The 22,504-nt window shown below is 44.0% G+C and overlaps 1 protein-coding gene across 5 annotated transcripts in view; it reads left to right on the plus strand.

Annotated features, from left to right (window-relative positions):
* Positions 1–22,504, plus strand: part of UBR3 (ubiquitin protein ligase E3 component n-recognin 3) — a 2,710,065-nt gene that overhangs the window by 299,436 nt on the left and 2,388,125 nt on the right. For all 5 annotated transcript variants that reach the window (XM_069616177.1, XM_069616176.1, XM_069616178.1 and 2 more), the window contains exon 7: positions 14,829–14,959. In XM_069616177.1, the coding sequence (XP_069472278.1) occupies positions 14,829–14,959 (131 nt within the window). The remainder of the gene's footprint in view (positions 1–14,828; positions 14,960–22,504) is intronic.

A 22,504-nucleotide genomic window follows, 5' to 3' on the forward strand; every position in this document is an offset into this window, starting at 1 on the left:
AAGTTTCAATCTCGGCTGTTCATCTGGCCGGAGAAGACAACGAGACGGCGGACGCTCTGAGCAGGCAGAGCACAATCTCTCACGAGTGGGAGCTGGCTCAGGAGATTCTCCTGGAGATCTTCGCCTCAAGTGGATCTCTTCACCTCCAGTGTCAACCGGAAGTGCGAAAGGTTTTGCTCGCGGGAATTTCCTCCAAAAGGAGCCTTAGGAGACGCGTTTGTGGTGGAGTGGTCATTCCCACTGCTGTATGCGTTTCCTCCAGTCCCCGTCATCCTGCAAGTGCTGCAGAGGTTTGGTTCCCGGATGATCCTCATTGCTCTGGCGTGGGCCCGGAGGACGTGGTACCCGGACCTTCTAGACTTGTCCATCTTCCCTCCGCGTCGTCTTCCCTACCGAGACGATCTGCTCTCACGGGAGGGGTGTCCGGTTCTCCATCCAGAGGTCAGATCCCTCAATCTTCACGCTTGGCTTCTGAAAGGTTGAGGTATAAGGATTGGGACCTCCCTGAAGACGTGATGGAGGTGTTGCTCTCGGCCAAGCGGCCGGCAACAAAGTCTCTGTACTGTTGCTGTTGGAGAAAGTTCTGCGACTGGTGCGGAGTTCAGAATGTGGATCCTTTTGAATGCGACATTCCCATGGTTTTGTCTTTTTTGCTTTCTTTGGCCCACAGGGGCTTGCAAGTGGAAACCATTAAAGGTTACCTGGCGGCGCTGTCCATATTTAAGCGCTCGTCTGAAGAGTGTTCCTATTTTAAGATTCCTTTAATTTCGCAGTTTTTGAAAGGGCTCACTAATGTGTTCCCTCCGTCACTTTTTTTGGTGCCAGGTTGGGATTTGAACCTTGTTCTTAAGTTTCTTATGGGTGCTCCGTTTGAGCCTTTACATTCTTGCCCTTTGAGGCTGTTGACTGGTTGCTGTTACTTCCGCTCGCAGAGTGAGTGAGTTACAGGCACTTTCAGTTAAGCCACCCTTCACTGTGTTTCACAAGGACAGGGTTGTCCTTAGAGTTTGTCCTTCTTTACTTCCGAAGGTGGTTTCGGATTTTCATTTGAGCCAGAAGGTTGTTCTTCCGGCGTTCTATCCGCCTCCACATCCTGGTAAGGAAGAGGAGAGGCTCCATAGGCTTGATCCTCGCAGAGCGTTGAGCTTTTATATTTCGTGCATGTCCCGGGTCAGAGTGGACGATCAACTTTTCATTGGTTACGCTGGAAAGCGTTTGGGACAAGCTGTGACGAAACAGACTTTGTCTCGTTGGATTATTTTGGCTATCTCCGAGTGTTACCGCTTAGCGGGTAAGGACCCTCCGGCTGGTTTGCAGGCCCATTCTACCAGAGGAGTGGCTGCGTCTACTGCCCTGCAGAGGGGAGTTCCTATTCGTCACATCTGTGATGCAGCCACCTGGGCTTCAGTACATACTTTTGTATGTCACTACTCCCTCGATTCCATCAGAGGGCAAGATCTGGCCTTTGGCAAGGCAGTTCTCTATTCCGCAATTTGATTGGGCATGCTAAATTTGTATTCTAAATTCTTTCCCACCTCCTTGATTGGTACTGCTTTGGGAGTCTGTCATAGATATGAAATACGTCGGAGGACCAAATCCCCTCGAAGAACAAGTTACTTTCTTACCTGGTAACGTTCTTTCGATGGGATGGTCCGACGACGTATTCCATATCGTTCAATCCCTGCCTTCCCCGCTGCAGAATTTCTTTTGCGATTTGCAGCTTGCGTTCCACAAGGCCTTGTGTGTCTGACTGGCAGAATACTGGCGGCACACGTTCTGGGAAAAAACGATAACTGAGGCTATGGCCGTCGTGCATCCTACTTATCACATCGGGTGACGTCGGCCGTCTGAGGGGGTCCTCGGGGACGGCGCATCAACGTCATCGACGCAGGACGCAGACGCCAAAGATTTTCCGAAGCAGCACAGCTGTGGACATTACCTGTCATAGATATGGAATACGTCGTCGGACCATCCCATCGAAAGAACGTTACCAGGTAAGAAAGTAACTTGTTCATCTCATGCATCATGCTCACTTCAAACCAGCGGGCCACCATCCCTGTAAACCTGCTCTGATTAAAGGCCAATATGCCCCTTTTTGAAGCCATCTCGTAGACTTATTTATAAAGAAATAACATTTTCTGCTGGTGTGTGGGCAGGGTAGCTAGATTTCCGTGGGTTTTTTTTGCCTTTTTTTTTTTTTTAACACCATGTGAAACCAGTGAATATGTTCTTCTTGCAGCAGCGTCTGAGCTCATTAGAGCAACAACTTCTTCACCTCATCTTCTGAGGGGTTGCAGGAACACACTACAGTCCTGCAATATGAGTAGGAGAAACCTTAAATATGCAGACCAAGTCTTCTCACACTGAATGGCAAGCCGTGGGGCTCTCTTGGAAACAATAGAACAGGTTTCATGCCCTCTTGGAAGCTGCAGGAAAAGCATTGCTTTCACTGCTTTTCCTGATGGTCACTGCAGCACGATGGCGATCTTTTAAGAAAACCTCTGGTGACAGGTCCTACTCCTACTGCTGAACTATAAAGTGTGTGTTTCCTTTGCCCAGTCCTGCGCACCGCTATGCCTGCTGTGAAAACACGTGCACAGCTTTTTTTTGCTAATGGGCGCTCCATGAAGTTGTTTGCCTCGGCCATCCCCTTCTGTCTACAACCCAGATATAGGTCCCTCCCTGGGGGACAATGAAGGAAAGGGAAAAACTGGTGCTCACCTTTCTTGGGGGAAATTATCAAAACGGTTTGTTTATTCATTTATATGGCGCACCGGACCAGAAGGTATGAGAGCACAAGCATTAGTATATTCTGAACTTAGTTACAGTGCTGTACATTATTTACATTACTATACAAGGATGCAGTGAGGGAATGCAGTTACAAGGAGACAGTAGAGTACAATTGCGAAAGAGTTACAGGTTGAAAAAAATGTGCAGTAGTTACAAAGATGTCGGTTATTGGTCTTTTGTTCTTTAGCCACTGGATGTAGTTGCGCCTAAATTGGTGGTAGGTTTGTGGTGCTCTAACGGAGTGTGGTAGTGTTCCAGTGTTGGGCTGCTTTCACCTGGAAGCTATTGCCACCAATTTTCATTCGCTTGAATCTGGGAACAGCAAGCAGGTTAGCATTGCCATTTCTGGTGTGTCTGTTGGGCGTGTATCTAGTTATTCTGTCGGCTAGATAACTGGGAGCTGCATTGTTAAGGCATTTGTGGGTGAGGGAGGCTACCTTAAGCAGGATTTTGTCCGAGGTGGTGAGCCAGTTGTGAGTTCTCCTAATATTCGAGATGTTCTTTTTTAGGGAAGCTAAGCGCTGCTCTGAGAGCATTGTTGTCTAGGATCTGGATTTTATTGGTAACCTGTTTGTTAGCACCTACATAGAGGGAGTTACAATAGTCCAGTTTTGATAGTTTGAGGGCTCTGGCTAGAGTAATGCAGCTTTGGGTGGAGAGGAAGGGTTTGGCGGAGTGTATAAGCTTGCATGTGTAGGCTGTGCTGGAGGCCATGGAGCTGACCTGTTTATAGAAGGAGAGGGTGGAATCGAGGTAGATTGCGATGGTTTTCACTTCCTTAGCTACCTTTTTATAGAGTTGCCGTCTATGGTGAAGCTGGAGTAGTTGAGGTCCAATTTGTTTAGGTTCGTGGCTGATCCCAGGATGATGAGTTCGGTCTTGTCATCATTCAGGCATAGACTATGGTTCACCAAGGCCAAATCCGTGTTGTAATCACCAGTCAGCGGGATGAGGATCTGGGTATCATCAGCATAGTTAGTGTAGGTGATACCCAGACCGTCGAGATCATCAAACAGGGGCTTAGTGAACATGTTGTACAGTGTGGGGGAGACACATGACCCCTGAGGTACCCCAGATGTGATGTGGTCAGCGGAGGCCGTGGTGGAAAAGACGCGCATGGATCTATTGCTCAGGAATGATTTGATCCAGCCAATAGCTTCTTGGGAAAAGTGGGCAGCCGAGTCTAAGTGGCTACATAGGATTTTATGATCAACAAGATCAAAAGCTGCCGAGAGGTCTAATAGGAGCAATAAGGCAGTTTTCCCATCATCTGAGTGTCGATTTGGGCCTTGAGGTCAATGAGTGCGGTTTCTGTGCTGTGTTGGGGTCTAAATCCTGATTGCCGGACTCCTAGGAGGTGGTTTTGTTCAAGGAATTCTTGAATTTGTAGATAGGCTGTCTTGTCGAGGATTTTTAGTAGGAAGGGGACGGTGGTGATGGGTCTGTAGTTAGTGGCTATGGCTGGGTCGAGTGAGGGTTTTTTTAGTAGCGGGAGGACCCAGGATTCTTTGAGATTGTTGGGGATAGTACCTGAAGAGAAGGAGGCGTTGATGAGTTTGGTAATGAATGGAGATAGGTCTCTGGCTGCGTCTTTCATGATTTGAGGTGGGCATAGGTCGCCTTGGCAGTTGGATGGTTTGAGGCCGAGTATGATTTTTTCCACTTCTAGCGTGGAAACTTTGGAGAAGCTGAAGCGAGTGAGGGGGTTAGGGGGAGGGTGTTGAAGGCCGGTGCGTGGGGGGGTGTTAGGTTTGGAGTTGGATAAAGTCTCTTTCTTGTTGTCAATTTTGATTTGGAGGCCTGCAACTTTATTGGATAGGGCATTTTGGATGATGGTGCGCCATTGTTTCTTTCATGCAGGTGTCTGGGGCCAGGATGGGTGATTCTAGCTCTTTTAATATGGTGAACAATTCTTTAGTGCTGGATTTGGCATGCAGTATTCTCAGGTTGTAAGAGTCTTGTTTGGCGAGGAGGATTTCTTTTTTGTAGGTAGAAACTATTTTGTTGAGGATCAGCTTGTTGCTGTCTGTGGGAGCTTGTCTCCAAATGTGTTCCTTTTTGCGTTTCTCTAACCTAAGGGCTTTTAGGTGGGCCGTGAACCAGGTATTCAAATGTTTTATCGGCTTGGGGTTTCTCAACTTGCGATGGCATCTAGGGCTAGGCGCATGCTATTGTTGTAGCTTTCAACAAGATGGTGGGGGTTGGAGTTGGCTGGGAGTTGGTTCAGTGTAGGTAGAATGAGAGGAATGAGTTTTTCCACAGTTATATTTTTCTTGCTTCTAGTCAGGATGGCTGTGGCTAGGGAGTTGTTAGCGATTGGTCTGGACGCTTCAAGTGTGAAGGAGACGAGGTGGTGGTCTGACCAAGGTTGCGGGGTGATGGCAGTGATGGAAATCACGCAGTTGTAGTCTGCTATCCAATCAAGGGTTCTCCTTTGTTATGAGTGGTGGTAGACACTCTTTGGGTGAAGCCTAGTTCTGACAGTGAGTTATTAATGGCGGACGCTTGAGGGTCTTTAGAGTCATTGTAGCCAAGGTTAAAGTCTCCTAGGAGAAGGCATTGGGAGGTATTTTTTAAGTTGTTAGAGAGGATGGAGTTAAGGTCTTCCTCGAAGGAGCCTAGGGGTCCCGGGGGTCTGTATAGTAGGTGGATGGTGATGGTTTGGGAGTTAGTGGTGGGGAGTTTGGCTGTGAGAAATTCACATGATGAGTAGTGATCAGTGGTGTCAGGTTTAAAGTTGAGGTGGGTTTTGGCAATTATAGCAAGGCCACCGTCTCTGGAATCTATTCGGTCTGCTCGGAGGATGGAGAAATTCTCAGGGATGGCTAGTGCAAGGGCTGGGCCAGCTGCTGCATGAAGCCAGGTCACAGAGATGGCTAAGAAGTCTAGTTCTTCCGTTAGGATGAGGTCTGCTATGTCTGTCGCGTGGGCTACTACAGATCTCACATTGATTAAAGCACCTCTTGTAGGTGTAGTGGCAGGTTTACTAGTAGTAGGTGTGGAGGTTGATGATTGAGTCTTGTGTTTGGTTGTAGTATTCATTTGACTGGGCTTAGGTAGGTCTGTGCAGTTGTTGGCAGGGATAGCCACGATGTAAGGCTGGGGCCAATTTGATGGTTTGGTTTGGGTAGTATCCCTAGCTATGGGATCATATATTTTGGGGAGTCTGGCGGGTAGTTTGGAGTTTCTAGCAGAGAGGTTGCACAGTGTAGAGAGGTACATGGTGAGTGGTGAGGTGGTAACCATGCTTGTCGGGCCCAGGGGGGGTGCCTGAGATGACTAGATGCGTGGATAAGGTGGAGGATGACTCTCGGCAGTACTGAATATATACCCGGTAGGTACATTTTGGTGGAAGGGGGTGAGAACAGTGGGCATGTGTCTAGTATCAGCTGGTTCCTGAGTTGCTAGGTTACTAGGGGCTGGGCAGTAGACTTCCGAATCACAAGGGAGTCCGGAATCTGCCTATATTAGGTGTGGCAGGGCTTCAAATAAGTATGAGAGTCATAAAGTGTCTGTCACACTGGATTGTATTGACTAAGTGGGGCAGAGATTCACCTAACTTCAAAATCAAGTAGACGGCTGAGACATTTTTCATACTAAATTGCATTGACTAAGTGGGGCAGTCGGCCATCCCCTTCCGTCTACAACCCAGATATAGATCCCCCCGGGGGACAATGGAGGAAAGGGAAAAACTGGTGCTCACTTTTCTTGGGGGAAATTATCAAAACGGGGCTGCCATTAGCACTCTGTGTACAGCGAAGTACAATTTAGGGAGGGGGAGAGGTTAACAGTACTTGCTACAGCTTCTTACCTTTTGAAGGCTGACATTATACTGCCTTCTCTGTAGCCCCCGACTACCCCAGATCAGTCAGCTTGGTTGTAGTGTTAGTATCTGCAAACAGAATTCTTTATTTTTAAGCTGCAGTGGTACAGTGCCACCTACTGGACAAAAGAGGGAACTTCACAAATAACTGTTTTGTGTTGCTATGTAAATAAAACGCAAGAAAAAAAATAAATGTGGTACATGCACATTATTTAATTGTGTAAAATAGCCCAGTACGCACCTTATCAGGAGGGTTTGGTGTGGTACAGTAAAGCTATGCTGTTGCACTAGTCTGTGTCAAATTTCTCCACATAAGGTCCTCCTATGTCATACTGTAAATTGTTGGGTTTGTTTTTTGGCTACCTGCTCCAGGGCTGACACGATTTAGATTTTGTAAATGTTTCCTGTTATTGCATTAATTATTAGTCAGAAAAAGGATTCTCTATTTTGTATGTTGCGAGAGTTAATGAACACATTGTCCGTAATACATTTGCCTAATGGCCTTCAGATGGTGGAGTGTGGATGTGGGAAAGTCAAAGGCTCACAACGGATTTAGGCAATGAGGTCAGATGTGTCCATGGAGAGCAAAGGATTGCTGCACACAGCCATCAGCAGCACTGTAGGTGGCACCCACCAGACCCAGAGTGAGGCAGAGAGTAAACATCTTGGCTCCTTGTGCTCCAAGTTAAATGGTTTCTTCACCTAGCACCGAAATGATCACTACAGGTTCATTGAGGGAGCAAGGACCCAAAGAGAATGCAGGAAAGTGGCAAGAAGATTCCAACGTTAACACAAACTTTGGTCATTTGTTTTATACGCATTCCTGCCTGGAAAGATCATGAGTGAGGGATTGGGGATCAAGGGCCGCTGCATTGGCACCTGTGGTATCTCTGGCTGTTGCAGCCATGACTCAACCAGCCCCTGCCCTTTTTTCCAACGTTTGGTCGCTCTACAATTGATTATTTTTGTGTCCCAGTAAAATTCTGGGACAGTGTTATCGGTTTTAGGGTGCTGACGTTGGCGATCATTTTCTCATTCGAGTGGTGCTTAGGCTTGTCTACTGTGGCCTGTGGTGGCCTGAAGCGTCGGCTAAAAGGGCAGTCAGTGGAGCATGAGAGCCTCCAGAGGGAGATTGTCTTGAATAATTGGCAGAATTTTGAATGTCTTTTCTCTAGTGACTTAAATCAGGGTGACATTTGGTTTGGCTTCTCGCTACTCCTCACTAAACTTTCGGCCTTATTTACCTTAGGGGCATTTAGAAGGAAGAGTAGTCCTCATCCGAGATGGTTCAACGCAGAGTGTGTAAAACTGAAGTCTTGCCTGTTGAGAACTTTGTAGAATGCTTCGTCTACCAGGCTTGATATATTACGGCTTAAAATATTTATGAGAAAGCCATAGCTCATAGAAAGCATGAAATTGAAATAGTCTTGGGAGCAATGGGTTAATTCTTCTGTCACCAATGATGTCAAACCTTTTTGGGACATTGTTAATAATGCGCCTTTTTATAAATGTAAGCTTGGTGGTTCTTCTTTGATGGTTTCTGACCAGGATTGTGTAGTGTACGAACAATCTTCCAAGGAGTGTGCTCCAACATGGTGTTTTGAAAGTGTGGAAAGATGGGGCGGATAATTGGTGGCTTTCGACATGGCCTTCAACTCTAAGCTATATCTGGGCCCGCCAATCCGAGATGCGATACTGGACCTGGGAGATTTCAGCTATGGTACGAAAGGAGGCCTGGAAAGATCAGTACAACTGTGGGTCAGGGGTATGTATATGCCCTTTGCACAGTTACAGAATGCCTTAAATGTGGTCCTGCTGCCAGTGCTTGCTTTCCTCCAAGTAAAAGGTGTAATTGCGGATAAATAATGGGGAGTCAACCTGTCCAGGGATCTCGCCCCCCACCTCCTTTGAGAAGCTGCTGCTAGGCTGTGGGGGGGGGGGGATCTGTCACTGAGCGAGGAACCGAAAAGGCAAGAAGAAATGGCTCTAGCATGTTTTGTTAACTCATACATCCCTTGTGAAAATTCTATGCTTTAAGTTCTTGAAGTGCCTTCCCGAATATTACCACATAAGGGATTTGGAGGTATTCCACAAAAAATTGTCTGAAATGCTGTCCTCAATCATTGCATTTTAGTGTTGATGGGAGACGCTTAGAATTATTGGCCCACAATGAAAATGTGGGAAAGGAAGCTGGCAAGAAAAGTTGCTGGTGCAATGGGAAAGCAAGGTATTGATTATTTGTTATGGAGTGGACTTCACAAAAAGAAACCTAGTGAGTTGCCAAGCCAATTTATGTAAACATTATTTTGAATTACTGTACGGCTTTCTATTAGTGACAATGTGAGTTATGGCATTGAAATCAGATATAGACTGCATGATGAATTATTACCACATGAGATTTGTGGTAGGTCAGAAGAAGGACATAGACTCTGGTCAGACATTTTACTGGTATTTTTATTAAATAATATGAATAAACCCTATCTTTCCCTATTCTATAAGGCACCCCTACCTAACGAAACTAGCTAAGGTGCTCGTCACTTGACGGTGAATATATATAAATGAAACCATCTGACTCTAACCTATCTGACCCTAGTACTATTTTAACACTCAAAGACCGGAGAATGTCTCTCTTCTCCTGTGGTTTGTTGGCTTATCTCTCAACCACTTTTCAATAGATGATCTTTAGATAGTCTCTAGAGACCACTTTTTATCAGTTCGTAAAGTTCATTTATTGTCTTGGACTTTTGTTTCTTCTCTTTCTTTCCTCCTCCGTTAAACTTATCCAACAAGTATCTTTTACTTCTGGACTATTTCTTAGTTTCATAAATAGTTCATAGTTTTTGATTTCCATTTGTTGTGTCTGGATGTATATCTACAATGTACAGTTTGTTCTCAGATTTCGCTTTTATAATTTTACCTTCTGTTTGACTTAGGCCTTCTTGGTATGCATTGGTACTAATATTTCTCATTCACCTCTCTTTGTACTGACTTCACAGTATTTCCCTCTGGACTGAGGAGAGTATAAGCATTCCAATAATGGTTCTCATTCACTCTTCTGGTTCTCCCGTTATCCCTATTACCATCCGTTCTTAGGGTTAACGTCACTGAGGTTTTTGGTAGTTGAGGATTGGCTTCCTTTCCTTCTAATCTGGAGTCTCGTGTCTTTTTGCCAGCTTCTCCTCCCTCAGTTCGTCTGGGACGACTATCTGGTAGCTCGTGAACTGGCTTGTCACAAGTCTGCTGTGACAGAAGGATTTGTGTGTTTTTTTGCGAGGACCCTTGGTCCACCACAAACCTCCCGTGGTCATTCAGCCAGTCTCGGGTTCCTTCTCTTTCTCGGCTTCCGGATGCCACATGTTCAGCTTCATTCCCCCCTTAACCCCCCCTGGCTCCCCAGCTTCCTTGCTACCGACAGCAGCATTCCGGTCACCTGCCGGTCTCTCGTCGGCAGGACACTACACGTCTCGCCTCTACAGTGTATGTGCTCTTGTAAAACGTGCAGGCTCTTCCTTCACTTCCCCAGGCTCCTCCCCTTCTTGGACTGATGTATCCATGGGACTTCCCCTGCATACCTTTATTGGTCCTTTTTCTCCTGCTCTTGTTTTCAAAAGGGGGCACCATACATGTTTTGGTAAAACATGCATGGTGCCCCCTGTTGAGCTCCTTTGTTGGGTCCCCCAAGGATCTTGTTTGCCGCCCACTCTTTTTAATCTTTTTATAAAACCATTATTGGAAATTTTAGATGATCAGGAAATTGTAGTTACAAAAATACGCTGATGGCTTACAAAATCTTGATCCAGCTTACTGCTGATTACTCTACAGATGTTGCAAGAGTAAATTATATCTTCATTTTGATTCAAAGCTGGATGGCTCCTAATTGCCTAGCTATAAATGATGTGATTGCTGAGCTTCTTCTGGTTGGTGCCCAGCAAAGACTTTCCAAGCTTTCTGATCTGTACACAAATGTTCACATTGCTGATTGTCGTATTTCAGTCCTCCCCAACGTTCAAACCCTGGGTGTATTCCTAGACTACCATATCTATGCGGGACCAAGTTAATGCAGCAATCTCATCATTAGCTTATTATTTGGAGCTACTCTGCTGCATTAAGCCTTTTATTTCTAAGAAGAACTGTGCCACTCTTTCCCCATCTATAATTTGTGCCAACGTCGATTATTGTGGCAGCCTTCATGTTGGCAATCTTCAGAAAAATGTGCTAAGCTCCAAGTTTTACAAAACAGTGCGGTTAGAAAAGACTCTTACCTTGACAGAAGAGCACACATTACACCTGCTCGTAGGGCATTACACTGCTTGCCAGTGAAAGAGCTACTGAATTTCAGAACTATGCCTATTACACATGAATGCATTTATGACAGAAGCCCAACTTACCTTAAAATGAGGATTCAATAGAAGCAATATACACGATTGCTGAGATCCAATCAGGGTAATCTGCTGGTTGTGCCTCGGTTGAAATTGGAGAGGGCAGGGAAATGCTCTTTTAATTTCCTAGCCCCTGTTTTGTGGAATAAGCTGCTTAGCACGTTAAGATTGCACCCTTCGTTTTCTTCCTTTAAGAAAGTTCTTAAGGTTTTCTTTTTTACTTAAGTGTTTTAACTTGTTTTGGTCTGTTTCATCCTGCTGATTCTATAGTGTTGTTTACCATTTTTCTTTGCAATTTTAGTGATTTTATCACTGTTATTTTTCATGCCTTTTTTATGTGTTCTTTTTTCACTGTTATATGTTTTACGTCCTTCTCATTTTTTTTGTTATTTGTGCACCCATTTGCCTTTGGGCCAAAGGCGTGTTACACATTTTTACACATAAACGGGTTCTCCTTTCCTCCATACTTCCTCTTCTTCATCTCAGTCGATTGAGTGCTTCGAAGGATGTTTTCTATTTCTATATTGTCCTCAGAAAAGTTGAAAGGGGTTATTTTATTTGGAACATCCTCTAGGGAGTTCCTTCTGAGAATGGGAGTCCTTGTCCCCAAATGGGGAGTTTATAATGGTGAGGTGCCACTTGCATCTACCACTATGGGGAAGGGTATTGCGGAGCAGGCTCACCTCCATAGCCTCACAGGGGGCTCCCCCTTTGGTTGAAGGGACAAATTCTGCATTTCATCATAAATTGCACACAATGAACGCACTGCATTGTGTGCTGTTTTTTAGATTGCTTTTGTAATGCTCACAGTTAAAGCACTATTTGATCCCCATCAACTAATGCCTTCAGTGTACACTGTAAATAATAGTTTGTGCAGTCACTAAACCTAGTTTGCGTAGTGTTGTCACACAGTACTCACGCGTAATAACTTGTTTTCATCTGTATTACTGATGGGTGACTGCAACAATGCTTGAGCATATAACTCAGTGGGTAAAGTACTTTTTCTTTTTTTTTTTTTTTTTGGAGGTGTGAGGTTCGAGCAGGGAAACTCGTCTGCCAAGGAATTCAATCTTGGTACCTGCCACCACGAGATAGTGTGAGGGGTCAGAAATGAGAGGCGGACACAAAATTGTACTATTTTCATTATCAAACATCTTTATTAAAAACAAAAAGGTTGGATGAAGGACTCTGTGTCCCTATCCTAAAGAGTTTGCCTACCTATAAAACTAAAGACCAGTCTGTGTCCAGTTGTCAAACTTATAACCTGTCCTTGTGTCTGAAACATACTAATCTGACCCTCACACTAAGAACAAACAACGAAAGGTGCAAGGAAACATCAGTTATGCTTGGCAAAAGGTGTTTGCAACTAAAGCAATACATGAATTCAACAAAAACAGTATTTTCCAAGGGAAAATCTTTGGATCTAGAAGGTGGTTTCCTTCCTTTGGATATTTAGGTGAAATGGCAAGTGTCTTTTTCAAAGAACAGTTTCTGATGGATGGCAAAAGGGTGTCTCTTTCAATCACCTGTTCCTCAAGTATTTTTACACTCAGTTTAAAAAGGTTTGTATGCAAGCAATATGTTCCACCTTTGGATTAAGTTTACATCAGAAAAGATCTTATTCAAACGAAATAAAACGCTTTCATGGATCTTGTGGTATACTCTCCTGCCACAAATCCCTTTATGGACTCTTCAGATCCCTGGTGTACTCTCCTGCCGGGGTCCTTTCCCACATTGTCCAGTCTTTTCCAGAATGCTTTGGGTGGAGCGCCTGGTATGCTCCCCTGCCAGGCGAATTCCCCACTGGGGTCATGTAATTAAGTGTTCTCTGCCTGATGTGCTCCTTTCACCAGGACTACTTCTTATGGGCTTCTCAGATACCTGGTATCTTTCACACATAGTCTTACAGCTTTCATGCACTTTGGGTAGAGTGCTTGGTATACTCCCTTGCCAGAAATTCACCCCCCCTCCTCGCCCGGGATCTTGTAATTCCCCTTATGTTTTCTTTGCCTAATGTGTTACTTTAACCAGGACTTATTTTCTATTTCATTCTCCTTCAGTATAGCACAGTTGCACCACTTCACTATGCTTTTACTTTATTTGCTTGAGGTATTACTTGTTCCCAACTTTCCCCACATTGATATCTCACACATGGGGGCTTGTTCAAGTTCTGCCGCTATACTTGTTTCAATAGTGTTCATTTGTTTAGGGTAGTACTTGCTCCAATGAGCCCCATAATGACATCTCATACATAGACTTGTTCAAGTTGTGCCTTTGTGCTTTATGTGGCCATTATTCAAATATTCTTGTTGCATTTATCTGCTTACATGCCTGTTGGTACGCCCTGGGCTCCCCATTGCCTGTGGGCATACTCACCAGTATCTTGCAACGTTCCCAACCCATGGCACATTGTGGTGGTGAAGCTTCCTCTTTGGGTTGGCCTCCTTCACACTGTAGACTTTCCTTCTGTGTTCCCAACATCTCTGCACTTCCTTGCCGGTTTCTCTCCGCGACAGGGACCAAAGGCTCCTGCTTCTCGGAATTCGTATAGTAAGCGTGTGCGCAACTTCATCCCGATTGAGTAAAGGCCCACCCAAGAAATTGCCATACAATTCCAGGACCGCTTATCGTCTTTCAGTGCCTAAAATAGGCCTGGAACATATAGTTCAGACACTCTAGAGGTGATGTACACCCCCAAGATATTTCAACTTGCTATTTGCTTTTTAAATTGAGGTAGTTTTGAGTAGGTTATCCTGGCTATCCATGCTAGGGTTTATATTAAGAACTCAAAGCTTTTGTAAATTCCAGGAGTACGCCTTTCATTTTTCTAAGGAAGTTCTTTACATTGGATAACACCAATAATATATGGTCTGTGAATGAGATTTTATGGGACTTCCCATTTCAATTAAGACCTTGAATGCCTATATGGTCCCTCATGTATTAGGCTAGAGGCTCTGTCACAAAAGGATAAAAGGTGGCCAGGGCACCCATTATGGGTACCACACGAGAGTTTGAATGGTTCCAACAAATAGCCATTGGCTCGAACAGAAGGTGAGGCCACCACATATATCACCATTATGGCAAATTAACTTTCCTCCATTCCCACTTTTTATAGAACTGCTTTCAGAAAACCGCAGCCAAACTTTCTCAGGAATGAGAGAGACTATAATTGGGGTGTCCTCTTTTGTGTGCCATGTCCACCAAATCCACAACCTTACATACATTATCTGTTGCCTGCCTTCCCTTTATAAAGCCACATTGGTCATCTGTGATCTAAGAGGGCAATCTGAGGCATTATTCGTTTGTTTAGTGGAAAGCTGCTTCCACACTAATTGAAGCTGCTTAAACATTTTACTGGCGCCTGTTGTACCCATGTTCGACTTTAGGCCTTTAATAGTCTGCTTAAGGGTTTCCTCTAATTTAATTATAGGATTTATGAGATAGGAGGTGTGTGCACCATCAAGGATCCACTTATAGCTGCCTTCATTGCATCCCAGCAAATAAGCAACATATTTGCATCGTTCTTTGTAAAGAAGTCCTCGATCTCCTTTTCTATTTCACACTGTTGAAACTGCATTTGGCCACTGGGCAAAGGATCTTAGACTTGCTTGCTTTCATTGTAACCTCATTTGAAAGAAATTGAGCAGGGCATAAAATTTGTTTCATAGTTTAAAAGAAAATGCAAGAGGTATGCTTTTGGCCTTCATTCAACTAGACCAAAGTTCTGGATGCAATGCTGTGGATTAAAACAAGATCGCCCTAAAGATCCTTTATATTAAGTCTGGTCTTACCGTGATAGCAATTTCAATAACATTTTTGTTCCATTTTGTTGACAGATCAATCCATTATGGACATTTTGAAGCATAAATGTTTTCTAGAAGAATTACTTTTTTGGACAGTCAAATATGAATTTCCACAAAAGATGGTGACCTTTTTGCTTAACATGCTTCCAGATCAAGGGTATAAGGTATGTAATCTTTCTTGTCCTATCCTGCTGCATTGAATTTTCCTCTCTGAAATGTACTTATTCACATAGCTGCATGTAATGGGTATATCATTTTGAATCTGCCTTAAATAAAATTGAATGCTCCTTAATGTAATGAATTACCTGCCTTTGTGTCGATTTTATAAATTCCACTTTTTAATTTCCATCTTACCTCCCCCATCAGAAGCTTGTACTGCTGTTCAAGTAGGTTTCTTATGTCATTGTAGGTTTTTGCTAGATAAAATATCTTTACATTTTCCTGACAATTGATCAAGTTAAATGGCAATGTTAAGTTCTAGCACAGCACATTTTGTTTTTAACATGCTTTGTGGCTGATTGGTCTGGCCTTGAATTTAATGGTGAATTGATGACGGGGGCGTTCTTTGCAGTGAGATCGGTTCTTGGGTGTCTGATATTAGGAAAGTGATTCAGACATTAGTTCTCGTATTTATCATTTTTTGTGTGTGGAAAACGCAGCTCTCCTCGTGGATGTGAATGCATGTGAGGTTAATGTCTAGGGCCAGATACTCGAAGGAAGAAGGGACCCGGAGAGAATTGTCTATAGGAATTTTTGTAAAAGAAGGAAACGGGGTGATGGTTCTTAAAAGTGGGTTCCATGCTTTCCAGTGGACAGGGCACTGCACTCTGATAGTTTTGCCTCTGTATTGCTTCCCTCTGAATGAGGCTAGCTTGATCACTCAGGGCCTGCTAGATTTATGGTTTAATCTCTGGGTATAATGTGGGACAAACTTCAAAGGTAATTTTCACCGACGACCTTGTAGTTTTGTTTGTAATCCAGTGGTGGTTCTTCAAACCTGGTATGATAAAACCTGACTTCTTCCAGTCAACCTATAGCCTGTCTACTTATTCCAGGATTCTCTATAATTTCTGAATCTCCTTTTTAGTTTCGGCTACTGGTGGCTTGCCAACTATAAGCCAAAACTATTGTCTCAGGAAATGAATCATGGAGAGAGATGTCAGGTGAGAAGGGAGTAAATATATGCAGAAAAGAAAATGTTATGTAATTAATTGAACTCACAATCACAGGGACTACAGCTATTCTCAAAAACGACTGAACACCTATCCCAATGAGTCTAGTAGTACGGTCATAAAAATGAAATGTATTCCCAAACGGGTGGAGCTACATAAAACGCACTACAAACACCACATGCATGGTACAGTACATAAAAATCGTATACGTTTTTAAAATGTAAATCACCCACACTTGGACAAACAGATATATAATAGTTCAATTTACGTGGTTACATAGTCAGCCCAACATCTTTCAGTCCTTTCACAAACAATTACTAGGACATTCATCAGGGGCTATCCACCCGGAGTAGTAGAGTTTTTTGATAGGTTGGCCAAGATGGTCTCCACAGCGTAGCTACCATTCCATGTGAATACGGAATATAACTCCTGGGTTATACTTGTTTGTTTTGCAAGGTATGCCTTTCGTTGTCATTCATGGGCTGACCGTATAATATATTAGGTGAATACAGGTTAAATACCAATAAGCATGATCATTCATGACTGTGGGTTTAGTGTTTTCTGTGTCTGGCGTTTTTTGCCATTGCAGGCCTTTTTCATTCATTTACTTACATCAGTCATATTAAAAAGGATTTTGCCTGCATTTTTGCTGTTTTTGGAGGGTACACTGCACAGTGAGCAGGTAACCCTAATTCAAATACTAGTGTTTGTTGTTGTGTGTAGCAAGCACTGATCAGATTGAATTTGATTTGTGGAATCAACTGTATCTACTGTGGCAGCAATTTATTTGCAGTGATTTTAAATTGGTGACTTTTTTATGTTCTTTAATTTTAGTTTTTAGTTTCTAAATCTTCTCATGGAATGGTAGCTACGCTGTGGAGACCATCTTGACTCACCTATCAAACAACTGTGCTATTCCGGGTGGCTAATGGGTGAATGTCCTAGTAATTGTTTGTAAAAGGACTGAAACATGTTGGGCTGACTATGTAACCACATACATTGGACCATTCTATATCTGTTTGTCCAAGTCTGGGTGATTTCAATATTGAAAATGTATATGTGTTTATATACTGTACCTTGCATGTAGTGTTTGTAGTTGGTTTTATGTAGGTCCACACATGTTCTAACACATTTTGTAATAAATTTCATTTTTGTGATTGTACTACTAGACTCATTTTGATAGTTTTTGAGAATAGGTGTAGTCACTATTGTGAGTTCAAATAATCACATATCCTTTTCTTTTCTCCATATATATGCTACTATTGTGACCCAGACAGTAGAGAAAAGGTTACTTTCTCCTTTGAGGTAAATGTTTGCGGGTATTTTTGTGCCCTAGCCATAATACTGAGGTGAGAAGGGACATAGCCTCCAGGTGCTGTTTGGTTAAGGGCACACCACTTTGTGGTGACTAGCACGTGTCTGCATTAGCTGATGTTACAAATAAGGTAGACGGTAGAGCGCACGAAGATGCCTTTGAGGAAGCATTGGACAGACTAGAAAATATATTTGGAGAAAATCCCCAACCTCGTATTGGAATGACAGAAGTTCTACATGAGACTGCAATCCGCATCCAAGTTAATAGACAATGTTGTCTTGAAAGAACTATGAAGCATGTGCGCTTTCGGCAACATAGCCGAGCAACTCATTGTCCACTGTCGAGATACCGAAACACTAGAGGCTCTATGGATGGAGCAAGCCATTACTACAGTGAAGACCGTGCAACACTCTTCGATCAATCAAGGAAGTAAGCCAAGCGCAAGTGAAGAGAGAGGTTGCATCCTAAGGCCGAGAGGAGGCACATTCCCTTTGACTGGAGAGCCTCACAATAAACTAGAAGATGTCCATCAAAAACCAAGATAAGAGACCAAACCAGAGTGTGTTTCAGATGCAGAAATTGAAATTTCATTGCCAGCGATGGGTCCAGCCACAAGAAAGGAATTCATGGAGTGCCACAAGATGGGACATTTCGCATCCATGTGCAACTGCAGAAGGAGACACTCTGTATCGGCAGTGCAAGATGCGTCAGATGGCCACTAACCTAGCGAACAGTTCAAACACTGGTTCTTTGTGTAGATGGGTCCCAGACAAATCATAGAAAAACATTTTGTGATATCAAGATGGGCTATTTTCTCACAGTTACTTAGCCGACACTGGATCGGACCACATGAATTTTCCACAAGGTGAATACTTCTAATTATTTCCATTTCCCAGGGATCGTTTACATTGTCAAAGCAAACCTGGACAAAGCACCAGGAGCCGACGGCCGACACAAAATCGAACTAATAGGGTAAATATGCAGCATTCTCCAATTTAGAGGTCAATCAGCAGTTGTCAAAGTTTGTGAGTTGGAAGTTGGTGAGTTGGTGAAAGTGGATCTAGGTCACGTGACCTAAACCCTTCTCCCCCACCCGTCAATCACTTCTAATCTTTTGGTGCATTCTTGGTTTGCAGCCCTTTTTCCCCTTTTATTTAAGCAGCCTTCCCGCCTCTTTTCTTTTGCAGTTGGTGAGATGGTGCAAGGGTATCTAAGCCATGTGACCTAAATCCAACCCGCCCACGAAGGCCTTCCCCTTCTTAAATGTTACTTCAAATGGCATCTCGTGCTGGGGTGTCTGGTGGGAAGGGCAGTTGAAGAAAAGGGCAGCACCTGTTTGGTCCTGTTATGGCTTGTTGACACGCAAGTGATTTTCGGACTCGATGCAGGCGGTGGAGCGAAGTTGTGGATTGTGAGGACCTCGACCGGAGAGTCTATCCAGGAGGAGTGACGCTCCTGCTGCGATTCAGTGACTACCATTTGTAGTCCGACTTCTGGTTGTCTGTGGGAATAACTACTGCAGACGATGGCAGGATGTGTGGGCAAAGCGACACGCCCCTAAATACCAGTGCTTCTTATTATTATTGTGACACCTTTCCCTGGCTTCGGAGCAGGATAATTTGTCTACTCTCCTACACTACTAGAACGATTGATTCTTGATACAGCTGCCATTTAGTGAGGGAGAATATTGTACCCCACAACAATCCATTTTAAGGATTATTCACCCCCGCAAGAACCCCCTGAGGTCAAGTATTGTTGGTGGTTTTAACTTTACCCAAACTGGACGCACAATAGGAACTGGATACACACTATTTTTCTCCTGATGAAAGTTCTGTATTCAAGACATAAAGAACTGAAACATGTCGAGATGATTTATCTCTGTGGAAGAACAGAGTGAGAATAGAGACATCAATTGTAAAAGTGATTAATGATTGAGAATTATGATGTATCATTCGTTTGCATTTTTTTCTATGCTCCAAATTGAGGTTTTAGCCTATGTAATTGGCTTGATATTAGAAATTTGTATTCTGAATATATTCGATTTAATATTGGTTTTTATATATATGATTGTATTATTAAAATATCTAAACAGTTTTTTTCATTGACCTGCCCTTTTAGTTCTATTTTCTTATATTTAATACTTGATTCTACCCAGAATAAATAGAACAGACACATATAGCAGGTGCTTTTAGAGTGTCTACTGGGTTTCCTTCTCTATTTGCAGATGGCTTGTTAAGGGCCATAACAGGGCCAGTTACTCTGCTAGTGCTACACCAGTTAAATATCACCATGTCCCTTCACTTACCACAACCCATTCCCCTCCTCTCCTGTGATCGCACAGCTAAATGCTGAAAGCATCCTCAAATGGCTAACCTGGCAGACCTAATCAATATCCCACTTACACCCCTATTAAATGTACCTTCTAATTATGTCGGCCCGGTTATGATGGTTAATGCTCACTCTACAGTTGTACACACTGCTGATAACGCCAACCTCATAAACAACGACCTCAAGGCCATTTTCATTAATGATGCACAGTTTACACCTTCTTTCCCCCATGTTTTGAAGTCCCCCTAACTCACGGCTACAGTATCCAACACACTAACCGCACAGGAAAAATTGTAGGTGGGGTGACAGTCCTCCGTAAGATCGTGCCCAGCATGGTAATCCCAACTCTCGCAAACAGCTCCTTTGAATCCCTGTCATGCCGGTTCTGCATCTCAAACAACGACTCAGTTGATATCAACCTTATTTCCAGGTCACCTCAAGGGAGTGGTAACTTCATTGATGAACTTTCTAGCTTCTGCAACTGTTTTCTACTCTATCCTCCTCTGAGGTTTCAACATCCCCAGAGTCCCAACCAGCAAAACACCTGCGTGACTCGCTATTCTCTCTGACAGACTCCATGGACCTTAAACCAATCATACTCTTCTTCCCCATGCATGTCCGTGGTTACACGCTTAGCCTATTCTTTAACTCCTGTCCTAGTCCCTCATGCACAAACCCCCTTTCCCTCGACTCGACCGTCCATGCTGCAATTCTCTTTTCATTTCGCACACATCTGCCCCTCAAATGTCAGTACAAATGCCAGGTTATTGAGAGGCGAATCTTCAAGAATGTCCCGTTGGACACACTAGAGGCAATGCTCACAACATTCCCCACCACAGGGGATGCCTCAGCCCTTCTGGATACTTTTAACCACCTTGCCAAATAACTAGTGGATGCCCACGCACCTCTGAAGTCTAATCGTACCAAAATCAAAGTGCCTACACCCTGGTACACACCGTAGCTTGCCGAAAACAAATGCTCTATCAGATCCCTTGAAAAGCGGTGGTGCAAGGACCACAGCCTGGTGGATCTCTCTTCCCTCAAATCGCTGCAGACACTTGATCTCTGAGACTGTCTGCTTACTACACTTCCACCATTGAGGCAGCCTTTAATAGGAACAAAGCTTTATTCAAAGTAGTCAAGTACTGCTCTAAGAGCACACCTGTCCCCCCAGCTACCCTCCTGGACAGACTTCACCCTCTTCTCTCCTAAGGATCTCTCAGGCACACTCGCTTCACTCAAACCCATTAGATACATAGATGACTTCCTCGCAGCCTCCCATATGAAACCACTCACTGGCCCAGCATGTAACGCACTCCTTGGTATTTTGAATGCCTCCCCTTGTAAAGGTGCATTCCCAGACCTTTTGAAGACAGGAAACATGACTTCTCAAAAAACCCTTGCTTGATCCAGAGGACCTAGCCAACTACAGACCGATCACAAGCCTCCCGTTCATCGGTAAGCTTATTGAGAATGTAGGTGTGACCCAACTACTTGCCAAATTTGACCAGCTTGACCTCCTCCGCAAAGTCTGGCTTCCTCTCCAAATGCAGCACTGAGACTGCAACCATCCAAGTGGTGAACGATGCGCTTAGAATCACTGACACTGAGGACTCGTGTCTCCTAGTCCTTTTAGACCTCTCAGCTGCCTTCCACACAGCTGATCACCAAATATACTCTCCCTCCTCACTAGTCGCTACCAACAGGATGGGCTTCTCTGGAACGGTCCTAAAATAGTTTGCATCCTGCTTATCCGATAGGCACTAAGTCATACTGATGGGCTCATTCGGATCCATCTGACCCGCAGTCATGTGTCGGATCCCCAAGGTTCCATTCTCTGCCCAATCATCTTCAATCATTACATGGAGCCCTTGGGAACTCTCCTAAATTACCCCAACATAGCCATCCATCAGACGCTGATGATACTCAGCTGCACCTTAAAGTCAGTGGCCTGTGGAATGCCTGTCTACTATCCAAACATGAATGTCAAATGCTTACCTTAAACCGAATCCGACCAAGACTGAATTTGTCATCATAGATCCCCCCCCCCACCAAATAACTTGTGCAACAATGGCTGGGTGACATGTCCCTGGAAGGATTCACCCCTAAGCTGTCAAACCTGAGAGTATGTATTCCATAGAGAAGAGCCCAGGATCCTGACGGAGACTACAGTGTTTTGGTTCTGTTTAGCCGCTTTTGTGAAAGAGTGCTTAGTCATGGCTTTGTTAGTGTTCATGTGGTAATGGCTAGACTTGTGGTGGTCTTCCGTGGGGGGTGGGAGGGGGGTTTGTGTGTGTAGTGTAAGGTGGCAGCAGATTTTAGAGGGGAGTCGGTTAGTATGGGGATGGAGTGTGTAGGCCTTACAAGGCAGAACACCCTGCACTCCTTCCCCAGGCTATTTGCAGGCATGTCCCATTTCTCGATCTCCCAATGTCTCTCTCCTCTCTGCACTCTTTCCTTTTCTCTTTTTTCCTCTTCCCCTCTTTTTCTCTTGCTCTCTTTTTCACTTACTCTTTCAATCTCTTCACTTCTCTCTTCTTTCCCTGGTGTTCCTCTTTCTTTTCTTTCACTTTCTTGTTTCTTTTCTCTTTCTATCCCTCTTTCTATATCTTCACTTATATCTCTCTGAAATAGATACATTGTACCCTATGAGGAACAAAACAAGTGTCTGCGAGTTTGCAGATGAGGGAAAGGGGCGGTGTGGAAACTGACATTTACAATAACTTGCTAAGACTTAAGGGAGGCAAGAAGTTAAGGTTCAGTGGAAGAGCAGTTTAAAATGTGAGAACTACAGTCACCCTTTTCACCTCTCTTAGTATGGTGGTTAGCAGGAATAGAGATGCCTTAAACCTTACTCTAAGATGCTCAATTGCTGTGCTCCGTGGCCTGCTGGG

Source organism: Ambystoma mexicanum, chromosome 9 (assembly GCF_040938575.1).
Source record: "Ambystoma mexicanum isolate Mex_15411 chromosome 9, UKY_AmexF1_1, whole genome shotgun sequence".
Taxonomy (NCBI): domain Eukaryota; kingdom Metazoa; phylum Chordata; class Amphibia; order Caudata; family Ambystomatidae; genus Ambystoma; species Ambystoma mexicanum.